The 13,809-nt window shown below is 52.7% G+C and overlaps 1 protein-coding gene across 3 annotated transcripts in view; it reads left to right on the top strand.

Annotated features, from left to right (window-relative positions):
- Positions 1 to 3,220, top strand: part of hax1 (HCLS1 associated protein X-1) — a 23,979-nt gene extending 20,759 nt beyond the window's left edge. For all 3 annotated transcript variants that reach the window (XM_072548992.1, XM_072548991.1, XM_072548993.1), the window contains exon 7: positions 2,425 to 3,220. In XM_072548992.1, the coding sequence (XP_072405093.1) occupies positions 2,425 to 2,555 (131 nt within the window). In that variant the 3' untranslated portion in view covers positions 2,556 to 3,220. The remainder of the gene's footprint in view (positions 1 to 2,424) is intronic.
- Positions 3,221 to 13,809: the final 10,589 nt, after the last annotated feature.

Here is a 13,809-nt window from a genome sequence, read left to right as displayed (position 1 = left end):
CCTTGAGGGCTCTATCCAACTCTTTCTTAAATGAATCCAGAGACTGGGCCTCCACTGCCCTCTGGGGCAGAGCCTTCCACACAGCCACCACTCTCTGGGTGAAGACGTTTCTCCTCAGCTCTGTCCTAAATGGTCTACCCCGTATTTTTAAGCTGTTGATTTTTGTGTTTCTGGTTGTAGTTGAGTCCCTTTGGCTAGTACAGCTTTACTGAGCCTGTAAGCTGTCTGTTGGAGAGCCGACTGACCCAGGTGTCTGTGCTGTTGGTTAGCGTGGTCAATTTGTCTTGTTGTTAAAAACCACACAACACCCGGTTGTAGTCCAACAGGTTTGATTGGAAGCACTAGCTTTCGGAGTGCTGCTCCTTCAGGTGGTTGTGATTTTTAACTTTGGACACCCCAGTTCAACTTTGGCATCTCCAAATCTTGTAGTATCGCTGTCTTTGTGTGTGTGTGTGGTTCAGTTCTGTCCTACGGTGAGGCCCTGGTCAACTGTCTTGGCCCACATCTGATCGGTCTAGACCCGATCTACCGACCCCCGACAACGAGCAGCCGGAAGGGAACCAAATAAATTCCAGCAGCGCTTCACCGGAGGCTCCAAGCACTGAAGGTATCACCAAGACCGGGGACAAAACGTCTGCAAATCAACTGCCCAGCTCGGCAAACACACCCACAACTACAGTTTGTGCTGTATCCTCCTGTCTCTATGTATTTGTGTTGTGAACTCGTGTGTGTCAGTCTGCTCTTGGACCCATATGCTGGAGCGTGTCTGTGTACCCATAATGGGTGTGGGTGTGTACACTCTGGGGTGTGTCTGTGTACCTGTGGTGGGTGTGTGTACACTATGGGGTATGTCTGTGTACCTGTGGTGGGTGTGTGCACACTCTGGGGTGTGTCTGTGTACCTGTGGTGTGTCTGTGTACACTCTGGGGTGTGTCTGTGTACCTGTGGTGGGTGTGTGTACACTATGGGGTGTGTCTGTGTACACTATGGGGTGTGTCTGTGTACCTGTGGTGGGTGTGTGTACACTATGGGGTGTGTCTGTGTACCTGGGGTGTGTCTGTGTACACTCTGGGGTGTGTCTGTGTACACTCTGGGGTGTGTCTGTGTACCTGTGGTGGGTGTGTGTACACTATGGGGTATGTCTGTGTACCTGTGGTGGGTGTGTGTACACTATGGGGTGTGTCTGTGTACACTATGGGGTGTGTCTGTGTACCTGTGGTGGGTGTGTGTACACTATGGGGTGTGTCTGTGTACCTGTGGTGGGTGTGTGTACACTATGGGGTATGTCTGTGTACCTGTGGTAGGTGTGTGTACACTATGGGGTGTGTCTGTGTACCTGTGGTAGGTGTGTGTACACTATGGGGTGTGTCTGTGTACCTGTGGTGGGTGTGTGTACACTATGGGGTATGTCTGTGTACCTGTGGTAGGTGTGTGTACACTATGGGGTGTGTCTGTGTACCTGTGGTGGGTGTGTGTACACTATGGGGTGTGTCTGTGTACCTGTGGGGGGTGTGTGTACACTATGGGGTGTGTCTGTGTACACTATGGGGTGTGTCTGTGTACCTGTGGTGGGTGTGTGTACACTATGGGGTATGTCTGTGTACCTGTGGTAGGTGTGTGTACACTATGGGGTGTGTCTGTGTACCTGTGGTGGGTGTGTGTACACTCTGGGGCGTGTCTGTGTACCTGTGGTGGGTGTGTGTACACTCTGGGGTGTGCCTGTGTACCTGTGGTGGGTGTGTGCACACTCTGGGGTGTGTCTGTGTACCTGTGGTGGGTGTGTGTACACTCTGGGGTGTGCCTGTGTACCTGTGGTGGGTGTGTGCACACTCTGGGGTGTGTCTGTGTACCTGTGGTGGGTGTGTGTACACTCTGGGGTATGTCTGTGTACCTGTGGTGGGTGTGTGTACACTCTGGGGTGTGTCTGTGTACCTGTGGTGGGTGTGTGCACACTCTGGGGTGTGTCTGTGTAAGTGATGGGTGTGTGTGTGTACACTCTGGGGTGTGTCTGTGTAAGTGATGGGTGTGTGTGTGGACACTATGGGGTGTGCCTGTGTACGTGATGGCCCGGTGTTGGTGTGCACGCTGGCACCTGTCTGCCTGGGTGTGTGCTGGGCCGTGGGTGTGTGCCCACGGTGGGTGTGTGCCCGCAGTGGGGGGTGTACACTGTTTGTTTTCCTGTATACTCCACATCTGTGTCTGTGAGCTTCTATACCCTGTGTGGGGTTATTGTATCTGCATCGTTATGTGCTCGGCTGTGTGCTTGTGTGGCATTGTGCGCTTGTTTGAACTATGGATGTGCCTATCCGCATGGCTGGCAGAAGATGCGGGGATGCCCTCCCCTTTGCCCGTCAGCTGCAGCCCTCTTGCTTTGCACTAGCTGACATTGACTGTTTCCTGTCTGTGTGTGTTTCCCTCACACAGGTGATCGGCAGAGGTTCGCAGAGCACTGGGAGCAGCGAGCAGGACAGGGCACCTCCAGTGAGCTGCGGAAATTCGGTGACTCCCTGTCCTTCCTCGATAAGTTACTGAAGGGATTTTTCTCCAGCCGCTGACCTGCACGGACTACAGGAGGTGGTTTGGAAGGGGCGCATCGTGGGAGAAGCAGAAAGAGACCACTGTTGGACTGTGTGTGTGTGTGTGTGTGTGTGTGTGTGTGTGTGTGTGTGTGTGTGTGTGTGTCACGGGATGTGAGATTGCAGAGCCAATAACTGCAGTGGACATTGGACACCCGTTGTCAGCGCATGCACAATTTGCTGACCGTCTTCCAGCTTCCTGCTGGCAACCAAGTATCGTTCTGTCTCTCTGAGCGCGCACACGCGCTGCACCGGTGCTCAACATTGCCACGTTCCGCAGCTTCTGCACGCTCCCCTGGAGTTCCAGCCGTCCTTCACAGTGCAGTAAAGACAACGCTGTTCACTTTTTTTTTGGGTTGAGCTCTCGCGGTCTGTCGTGATTTACGCACCCACCCACTGCTCTTCGGGCAGGGTTGTGGGTCTGTCTGAGGCCCCAGTCTCACCCGTTCGGAAAGCACTGCACAGGTGGGGGCCAAGGGGGCACTGCGCTGTCAGAGGGGTTGGGCGAGGGTGCGTGGGACTTTTGAGCCCAAAGCAGAGCGACGTTATCGCTGTCAACGTCATGTTCTGGGGATTCAGCTTTGACTCTCATACCAGCAAGTGACTTGATTTGAATTCAATAAAAAAAAAGGTAGAGTTAAGAATCTAATGACCGTGAATCGATTGTTGGGAAAACCCATCTCATGGTCCTCTTAGGAAAGGAAGCTATCATCCCTTACCCAGTCTGGACTACACGTGACTCCAGACCCACTGCGATGGGGTTGACGCTTAACTGCCCTCTGGGGCAATGAGGGATGGGGCAATAAATGCTGGCCTATCCAGTAGTGTCCTCACCCCCTGTGACTGTATTTACACGAGAGCCTGCAACTGGGCCTAGCTAATGCCTACAGTTTGCAAGCCAGTGTTCATCCCGAAACCAGTGTGTGTCCGTAAAAGCCAGAGATCCGACCAGCTGGTGCATTACCCTTTGGGGAGATGGGAATCTCGTTGAGACCGGCGAAACGGTCTTTTCCACGTCCCCAATGGCACTGAGTGAATTCTCGCCTGGTCAGCCAATGCCAATGCGATGGGCCAAATGGCCTCCCGCTGTCGGTGCAAGCAACAAGACTCCAAGCCGCACGTGTGTATAATCCCGAGGGACGGTGACCGTTACCAAAGCCGTCGATTCTGCACAAAACACAGAGGCAGGGGATTGAGGGCCGTGTAGTGGTTTGGATTGGATTGGGAGTTGGCTAGCTGAAAGAAGACAGAGGGTGGTGGCTGATGGGAAATGTTCATCCTGGGAGCTCAGTTACCAGTGATGTGTCGCAAGGATCTGTTTTGGGGCCACTGCTGTTTGTCATTTTTATACACGACCTGGATGAGGGCGCAGAAGGATGGGTTAATAAACTTGCGGATGACACTAAGATTGGTAGAGTAGTAGTTGGGGATGAAGGGTGTTGCAGTTTACAGAGGGACATAGATAAGCTGCAGAGCTGAGCTGAGAGGTGGCAAATGGAGTTTAATGTGGAAAAGTGTGAGGTGATTCACTTTGGAAGGAGTAACAGGAATGCAGAGTACTGGGCGACTAATAAGATTCTTGGTAGTGTAGATGAGCAGAGAGATCTCGGTGTCCAGGTACATAAATCCCTGAAAGTTGCCCACCCAGGTTGAGAGGGTTGTTAAGAAAGCATACGGTGTGTTAGCTTTTATTGGGAGAGGGATTGAGTTTTGGAACCATGAGGTTATGCTACAGCTGTACAAAACTCTGGTGCGGCCGCACTTGGAGTATTGTGTACAGTCCTGGTCACCGCATTATAGGAAGGATGTGGAAACTTTGGAAAGGGTTCAGAGGAGATTTACCAGGATGTTGCCTGGTCTGGAGGGAAGGTCTTACAAGGAAAGGCTGAGGGACTTTGAGGCTGTTTTCATCAGAGAGAAGTGACTTAATTGAGACATAAAAGATAATCAGAGGGTTAGAGAGAGTGGACAGTGAGAGCCTTTTTCCTCAAATGAGGACGGCTAGCACAAGGGGACATAGCTTTAAATTGAGGGGTGATAGATACAGGAAAGATGTTAGACGTAGTCTCTTTGCAGAGTAGTAGGGGTCTGCAACAGTAGCAGACTCGCCAACATTAAGGGCATTTAAATGGTGATTGGATAGGCATATTGATGAGAGTGGAATAGTGTCGGTTAGATGGGTTTCAGGTTGGTTTCACAGGTGGGCACAACATCGAGGGCCGAAGGGCCTGTACTGCGTTGGAATGGTGTATGATTCCTGTTTTTAAAACAGGAACACTCCAATGGAGCTGAAAAATATGGTGCTGGAAAAGTGCAGCAGGTCAGGCAACATCCAAGGAGCAGGAGAATCGACGTTGCGGGCATAAGCCCTTCCCCAGGAATGAGGAAGGTGTGCCAAGCAGGCTAAGATAAAAGGTGTGGGGGAGGGGGGGGGGGGGGAAAGAGGGAATTTGGGGGAGGGGTTCTGGGAATACTATAGGTGGACGGAGGTGAGGGTGATCGGCCGGAGAGGGGGGTGGGGGTGGAGAGGTCAGGAAGAAGATTGCAGGTTAGGAAGGCGGTGCTGAGTTCAAGGGTTGGGACTGAGATAAGGTGAGGGGGAGGGGAACGAGGAAGCTGGAGAAATCTGCATTCATCCCTTGTGGTTGGAGGGTTCCCAGGCGGAAGATGAGGCGCTCTTCCTCCAGGCATCGTGTTGCCATGGTCTGGCAATGGAGGAGGCCAAGGACCTGCATGTCCTAGGTGGAGTGGGAGGGGGAGTCGAAGTGTTGAGCCACGGGGTGGTTGGGTTGGTCGGTGCGGGTGTCCCAGAGGTGTTCTCTGAAACGTTCCACAAGTAGGCGGCCTGTCTCCCCAATATAGAGGAGACCACATCGGGTGCAGCGGATGCAGTAAATGATGTGTGTGGAGGTGCAGGTGAATTTCTGATGGATATGGAAGGATCCCTTGGGACCTTGGAGGGAGGTGAGGGGGGAGGGGTGGGCGCAAGTTTTGCATTTCTTGCGGTTGCAGGGGAAGGTGCCGGGAGTGGAGGTTGGGTTGGTGGGGGGGTGTGGACCTGACGAGGGAGTCACAGAGGGAGTGGTCTCTCCTGAATGCTGATAGGGGAGGGAATATATATCCTTGGTGGTGGGGTCCGTTTGGATCTGGAACGCTGATAGGGGAGGGGAGGGCAATCTATCCTTGGTGGTGGGGTCTTTTTGGAGCCCCGAAGAAGGGCTCATGCCCATAACGTCGATCCTCCTGCTCCTCGGATGCTGCCTGACCTGCTGCGCTTTTCCAGCAACACATTTTTCAGCTCTGATCTCCAGCATCTGCAGTCCTCACTTTCTCCACTCCAATGGAGGTCATTGATTGTGGGCGGGGAGGGAAGCTGCCTTTCTAACCCAGTCTGGGCCTACCGCTGTGACTCCAGACCGTCACAGTGAGGGGGTGGCACTGAAACAGCCCTGTGTGCAGTCCCAATAAAGACAGGTGGACCCTGCCAGGCCAGTCAGCAACACCCCCAATCCACAAAAGAATGATGAAAATAAAGAGGGTTTACACCGGTCCTGTTTTACTGTGTCATGTGTGTGTGTGTTTACAGAAAGGGTGTGCCTTTTGAATCACAGCTGTGCCTATGTAACCTGATAGTGTGTGTGCCCTCCTGAATTGGGCTCTATTCCTATCCACTCCTTGTGTACATAAACCCTCCCTCCCTATCTATCTCACATGCTCTCTTCTCCCCCCGCCCCCTCCCCAACCAACCTCTGTCTCTCTTAGTCCCTGCTGTATCTCTGTCTTGGTCTCATTCATCCCTCCATCTTCACCCTGTTGTTCTCTCTTTCCCTCTATCACACCTCTCCCCCTCCCTCTCTCACCCCCCTCCTCCCTCTCTCACCCCCCTCCTCTCTCTCTCACCCCCCTCCTCTCTCTCACCCCCCCTCCTCCCTCTCTCTCTCTCACCCCCCTCCTCCCACTCTCCTCCCTCTCCCTCTCACTCCCCTCTCTCTCTCTCTCTCTTTCCTCCCCCTCCCCCCCTTTCCTCCCCCTCCATCTCTCACACCTTTTTATTCGTCTCTGTCTATGTCACTCACTGTCCTTCTCAGTTATAGGAAGGATAAGGATGTTACTGAACTGGAGAGGGTTTGGAAGAGATTTACCAGAATGGTGCCAGGCTTGAATTATAAACCACAGCTGGGACTTTTTTTTTTCTCACTGGTGCGTAGGAGGTTAAGAGGTGATCTAATAGAAGTTTATCAAATCAGGAAGGGTTTGGACAGAGTTGATGGGAGGTAGTGTTTCCATAGGATGGGGGTGATTTCAAGACTAGGGGGCTCTTTACGGTGAGAGGCGACAGTCTTAAAGAAGACATGAGGCAAATATTTTTACACAGAATTTGGTTCGTGTGTGGAATGAACTTCCAGAGGAAGGGATGTATGTGGGTACATTGATATTTAAAAGAGAAGTACATGAATAGGAAAGGTTTGGAGGGATAGGGGTTAGGAGCAGGCAGGTGGGACTAGTTTAGTTTGGGAACGTGGTCGGGATGGACTGGTTGAACCAAAGGCTGGTACTGGATTAGTGGTGCTGGAAGAGCATAGCAGTTCAGGCAGCATCCAACAAGCAGCGAAATCGACGTTCCGGGCAAAAGCCCTTCATCAGGAATCATTCCTGATGAAGGGCTTTTGCCCGAAATGTCGATTTCGCTACTTGTTGGATGCTGCCTGAACTGCTGTGCTCTTCCAGCACCACTAATCCAGTATTTGCTTTCCAGCATCTGCAGTCATTGTTTTTACCTCAGTTGGACCAAAGGGTCTGTTTCGGTGCCATGTGGCTCTGATTTAAGTCACTGACCAGCTCCTTCAACGCCATCGGTATCTGAAAGGGCCCTTTCCTTTCCAGATGTGATGAGACTAGTCATTTTCCAATGATAGTCAGAAGCTTAGAGTCATAGACACGTCCAGCACGGAAACAGACCCTTCAGTCCAACTTGCGCAAGCAGACCAGATATCCCAACCCAATCTAGTCCCATTTGCCAGCACTTGGCCCATATCACTCTCCCTATTAATATCCCCATCCCGATGCCTTTTAAATGCTGTCATTGTACCAGCCTCCACCACTTCCTCTGGCAGCTCATTCCATACACGTACTACCTTCTGTCCAATAGGAAGGAGACCAGAATTGCACACGATATTCCAACAGTGGCCTAACAAATGTCCTGTATAGCTGCAACATGACCCTCCCAACTCCTGGACTCAATACTCTGACCAATAAAGGAAAGCATACCAAATGCCTTCTTCACTATCCTATCGACCTGTGAATCCACTTTCAAGGAGCTATGACCCTGTACTCCAAGGTCTCTCTGTTCAGCAATACTCCCCAGGACCTTCCCATTAAGTGTATAAGTCCTGTTCTGATTTGCTTTTCCAAAATGCAGCACCTCTCATTTATCTGAATTAAACTCCATCTGCCACTTCTCAGCCCATTGGCCCATCTGATCCAGATCCTGTTGTAATCTGAGGTAACCCTCTTCGCTGTCCACTACACCTCCAATTTTGGTGTCATCTGCAAACTTACTAACTGTACCTCTTATGCTCACATCCAAATCATTTATATAAATGATAAAAAGTAGAGGACCCAGCACTGATCCTTGTGGCACTCCACTGGTCACAGGCCTCCAGTCTGAAAAACCCTCCATCACCACCCTCTGTCTTCTACCTTTGAGCCAGTTCTGTGTCCAAATGGCTAGTTCTCCCTTTATTCCATCTGATCTAACCTTGCTCACCAGTCTCCCATGGGGAACCTTGTCAAACGCCTTACTGAAGTCCATATAGATCACATCTACTGCTCTGCCCTCATCAATCCTCTTGGTTATCTCTTCAAAAAACTCAATCAAGTTTGTGAGACATGATTTCCCACACACAAAGCCATGTTGACTATCCCTAATCAGTCCTTGCCTTTCCAAATACATGTACATCCTGTCCCTCAGGATTCCCTCCAACAACTTGCCCACCACCGAGGTCAGGCTCACTGGTCTATAGTTCCCTGGCTTGTCCTTACTACCCTTCTTAAACAGTGGCACCATGTTTGCCAACCTCCAGTCTTCGGGCACCTCACCTGTGACCTTCGATGATACAAATATCTCAGCAAGAGGCTCAGCAATCACTTCCCTAATTTCCCACAGAGTTCTCGGGTACACCTGATCGGGTCCTGGGGATTTATCCACCTTTAACCGTTTCAAGACATCCAGCACTTCCTCCTCTGTAATCTGGACATTTTCCAAGATGTCACCATCTATTTCCCTACAGTCTATATCTTCCATGCCCTTTCCCACAGTAAACACTGATGAAAAATATTTGTTTAGTATCTCCCCCACCTCCTGCACAAAAGCCTCCTTGCTGATCTTTGAGGGCACCTATTCTCTCCCTAGTTACCCTTTTGTCATAGAGATGTACAGCATGGAAACAGACCCTTCGGTCCAACCCGTCCATGCCAACCAGATATCGCAACCCAATCTAGTCCCACCTGCCAGCACCCGGCCCCTATCCCTCCAAACCCTTCCTATTCATGTCCCCACCCAGATGCCTTTTAGATATTGTCATTGTACCAGCCTCTACCACTTCCTCTGGCAGCTCATTCCATACACATACCACCCTCTGTGTGAAAACGTTGCCCCTTAGGTCTCTTTTATATCTTTCCCCTCTCACCCTAAACCTATGCCCCTCTAGTTCTGGACTCCCTGAACCCAGGGAAAAGACTTTGCCTATTTACCCTATCTATGCCCCTCATAATTTTGTAAACCTCTATAAGGTCTCCCCTCAGCATCCGACGCTCCAGGGAAAACAGCCCCAGCCTGTTCAGCCTCTCCCTGTAGCTCAGATCCTCCAACATCCTTGTAAATCTTTTCTGAACCCTTTCAAGTTTCACAACATCTTTCCGATAGGAAGGAGACCAGAATTGCACGCAATATTCCAACAGGGACCTAACCAGTGTCCTGTACAGCCACAACATGACCTCCCAACTCCTGTACTCAATACTCTGACCAATAAAGGAAAGCATACCAAAAGCCGCCTTCACTATCCTATCGACCTGCGACTCCACTTTCAAGGAGCTATGAACCTGCACTCCAAGTTCTCTTTGTTCAGCAACACTCCCTAGGACCTCACCATTAAGTGTAAAAGTCCTGCTAAGATTTGCTTTCCCAAAATGCAGCACCTCGCATTTATCTGAATTAAACTCCATCTGCCACTTCTTGGCCCATTGGCCCATCTGGTCCAGATCCTGTTGTAATCTGAGGTAACCCTCTTCGCTGTCCAGTACGCCTCCAATTTTGGGGTCACATCCATCATTTGTTCAAAACGTTCATTGCATACACGAAGTGTAAAAAAAATTTGCCTTTTTTAAAAAATCAGTCTCCTCTCACGTGGCCCCCTCGTCTTTGAAATAGGATTAAAAAGAAATTGGTTGGGTGATGAGGTGACAGAAACGTGGATAGATTTAAAAAAAACCCACAGAAATCAAAGGAAGTTGGGCCAAATAATCCAAAATGGAGAGAAACTGGGTTTAAAAACCAAAAGAACTTCAAACCCTGCCAAACAGAAACAAAAGCTGCTGACAAAGCTCAGCAAATCTGGCAGTATCTGCAAAGATAAATCAACACTTCACGTTTTGGGTCCGGTTCAGAGGCAGTGAGTTGCTTTGTGTGGGTGAAGAGGCATAATGTGGCTGGAGGAGAGAGGGGGGGGGGGGGGGGGGAAAGAGTCCAAAATAATGTTTAAATAAAACAAAATACTCAATAAGATCAAAAAACATAAGAAAGGAGGGTGAGTGTTAAGAGTTGGGCAAAGTAGGCCAGGTTTAGGGCCTCTTACCTACTGGTGGCCTGGCTTGAGTGTGCAGTGCATTTTGGGCCAGTCACTCTCCCCTCTCCTTCCCCTCCCCAGCACGGCAGCCATTTTCTCAGCCCCACAGACCGGCGGCCCTTTTGTCTCGTTCAGACCCTTCCGTGGAAAATAATCAAAGGAAAAACAAAAGAGATGCGCTTTCCCTTTTATTTTGTGAAACAATTCTCTCCCTCCCCAACTTTTAAAAGTGTGTGTATTTGAACTGCCTTAATGTATTTATAACAACCCTTTGGATCCTCCTTAACCATGTTTGCCAAAGCTATCTCATGTCCCCTTTTTGCCCTCCTGATTTCCCTCTTCAGTATACTCCTCCTGCCTTTATACTCTTCGAAGGATTCACTCGATCTCTCCTGTCTATACCTGACATATGGATCCTCTTTTCCTTAACCAAAACCTCAACTTCTCTAGTCATCCAGCATTCCCTATACCTACCAGCCTTCCCTTTCACCCTGACAGGAACATACTTTCCCTGGAATCTCAATTCTGAAGGCTTCCCATTTTCCAGCCGTCCCTTTACCTGCGAACATCTGCCCCCAGTCAGTTTTTGAAAGTTCTTGCTTAATACCGTCAAAATCGGCCTTTCTCCAATTCAGAACTTCAATGCCCCCTCCCTCAGCACTGACCCTCTGACAGCACCCACTCCCTCAGCGCTGACCCTCTGACAGTGCCCACTCCCTCAGCACTGACCCTCCGACAGCACCCACTCCCTCAGCACTGACCCTGCGACACAGCCCACTCCCTCAGCACTGACCCTCTGACAGCACCCACTCCCTCAGCGCTGACCCTCTGACAGTGCCCACTCCCTCAGCACTGACCCTCCGACAGCACCCACTCCCTCAGCACTGACCCTCCGACAGCGCCCATTCCCTCAGAACTGACCCTCTGACAGCACCCACTCCCTCAGCACTGACCCTCCCACAGCACCCACTCCCTCAGCATTGACCCTCCGACAGCACCCACACCCTCAGCGCTGACCCTCCCACAGCACCCACTCCCTCAGCGCTGACTCTCCGACAGCACCCACACCCTCAGCGCTGACCCTCCCACAGCACCCACTCCCTCAGCACTGACCCTCCCACAGCACCCACTCCCTCAGCACTGACCCTCCCACAGCACCCACTCCCTCAGCACTGACCCTCCGACAGTCCCCGCTCCCTCAGCACTGACCCTCCGACAGCGCCCACTCCCTCAGAACTGACCCTCTGACAGCACCCACTCCCTCAGCGCTGACCCTCCCACAGCACCCACTCCCTCAGCACTGACCCTCCCACAGCGCCCACTCCCTCAGCACTGACCCTCCGACAGCGCCCACTCCCTCAGAACTGACCCTCTGACAGCACCCACACCCTCAGCGCTGACCCTCCCACAGCACCCACTCCCTCAGCACTGACCCTCCCACAGTGCCCACTCCCTCAGCACTGACCCTCCGACAGCACCCACACCCTCAGCGCTGACCCTCCCACAGCACCCACTCCCTCAGCGCTGACTCTCCGACAGCACCCACTCCCTCAGCGCTGACTCTCCCACAGCACCCACTCCCTCAGCGCTGACTCTCCGACAGCGCCCACTCCCTCAGCACTGACCCTCCGACAGCACCCACTCCCTCAGCACTGACCCTCCGACAGCACCCATTCCCTCAGCACTGACCCTCCGACAGCGCCCGCTCCCTCAGCACTGACCCTCCGACAGCACCCACACCCTCAAGCGCTGACCCTCCCACAGCACCCACTCCCTCAGCGCTGACTCTCCCACAGCACCCACTCCCTCAGCGCTGACTCTCCCACAGCGCCCATTCCCTCAGAACTGACCCTCTGACAGCGCCCACTCCCTCACCACTGACTATTCTTTTCCATCACGATTTTAAATCTAATAGAATTATGGTCGCTGGCCCCAAAGTGCTCCCCCACTGACACCTCAGTCCCCTGCCCTGCCTTATTTCCCAAGAGTAGGTCAAGTTTTGCACCTTCTCTGGTAGGTACATCCATGTACAAACTTGCCTGTCTGGGGGAACTTGAAACCTCCCTCGTCACAGAGTTGGGGAACAGGAGAGACTGGAATTACAGGCTGGGCGATCAGATACCCATTGTCCACCCCCACACGCCCAGACGTTTTGATCAGAATATGCATCTCATCCGAGGGAGGGTGGGGTTGGTCACAGATAAGATCCAGTGAGCATTCAGCCCCGAATTGGTGGTCGGGACGTTTATGAACAGCCCAATTGTCACCCACCCCACCTTGCTGTAAACCTCTGGACTTGAGGGTTAGTGGGAGTAGGTGCTCTGTGAAGCCCCGTGTGGTCGACTAGCCTTCTGTCTGCTTAAACCAGCAGGAGGGCCAACAGGACCACTTCTCTGCTCCCCCACATGACAACCCTTCTGTACCTTCACAATAAAGGCTCTGTATGTGCACACCACCATTGTAACTGGGGCACTCAATCCAGAGGTGAAGATGTTCAGAGGGTCAGTGCTGAGGGAGCGGGCGCTGTCGGAGGGTCAGTGCTGAGGGAGTGGGTGCTGTGGGAGGGTCAGTGCTGAGGGAGTGGGCGCTGTCGGAGGGTCAGCGCTGAGGGAGTGGGTGCTGTGGGAGGGTCAGTGCTGAGGGAGTGGGCGCTGTCGGAGGGTCAGCGCTGAGGGAGTGGGTGCTGTCGGAGGGTCAGTGCTGAGGGAGTGGGCACTGTTGGAGGGTCAGTGCTGAGGGAGTGGGTACTGTTAGAGGGTCAGTGCTGAGGGAGCGGGCACTGTCGGAGGGTCAGTGCTGAGGGAGTGGGTGCTGTCGGAGGGTCAGTGCTGAGGGAGTGGGTGCTGTCAGAGGGTCAGTGCTGAGGGAGTGGGTGCTGTCGGAGGGTCAGTGCTGAGGGAGTGGGCACTGTTGGAGGGTCAGTGCTGAGGGAGTGGGTACTGTTAGAGGGTCAGTGCTGAGGGAGCGGGCACTGTCGGAGGGTCAGTGCTGAGGGAGTGGGTGCTGTCGGAGGGTCAGTGCTGAGGGAGTGGGCGCTGTCAGAGGGTCAGTGCTGAGGGTGTGCGTGCTGTCGGAGGGTTAGCGGTGAGGGCGCGGGCACTGTCAGAGGGTCAGCGCTGAGGGTGTGGGTGCTGTCAGAGGGTCAGTGCTGAGGGAGTGGGCGCTGTCAGAGGGTCAGTGCTGAGGGAGTGGGCGCTGTCAGAGGGTCAGTGCTGAGGGAGTGGGTGCTGTCGGAGGGTTAGCGGTGAGGGCGCGGGCACTGTCAGAGGGTCAGTGCTGAGGGTGTGGGTGCTGTCGGAGGGTTAGCGATGAGGGCGCGGGCACTGTCAGACAGGTGGGTGGCAGTCAGTGTGTTGTCCCTCGGCCGACAGTTCCCCCTCGACCCATAT

The sequence above is a fragment of the Chiloscyllium punctatum genome, chromosome 28, assembly GCF_047496795.1.
Source record: "Chiloscyllium punctatum isolate Juve2018m chromosome 28, sChiPun1.3, whole genome shotgun sequence".
Classification (NCBI taxonomy): domain Eukaryota; kingdom Metazoa; phylum Chordata; class Chondrichthyes; order Orectolobiformes; family Hemiscylliidae; genus Chiloscyllium; species Chiloscyllium punctatum.
Note: the sequence above shows the minus strand (reverse complement) of the source record. Positions and strands in the feature narration are given on the sequence as shown.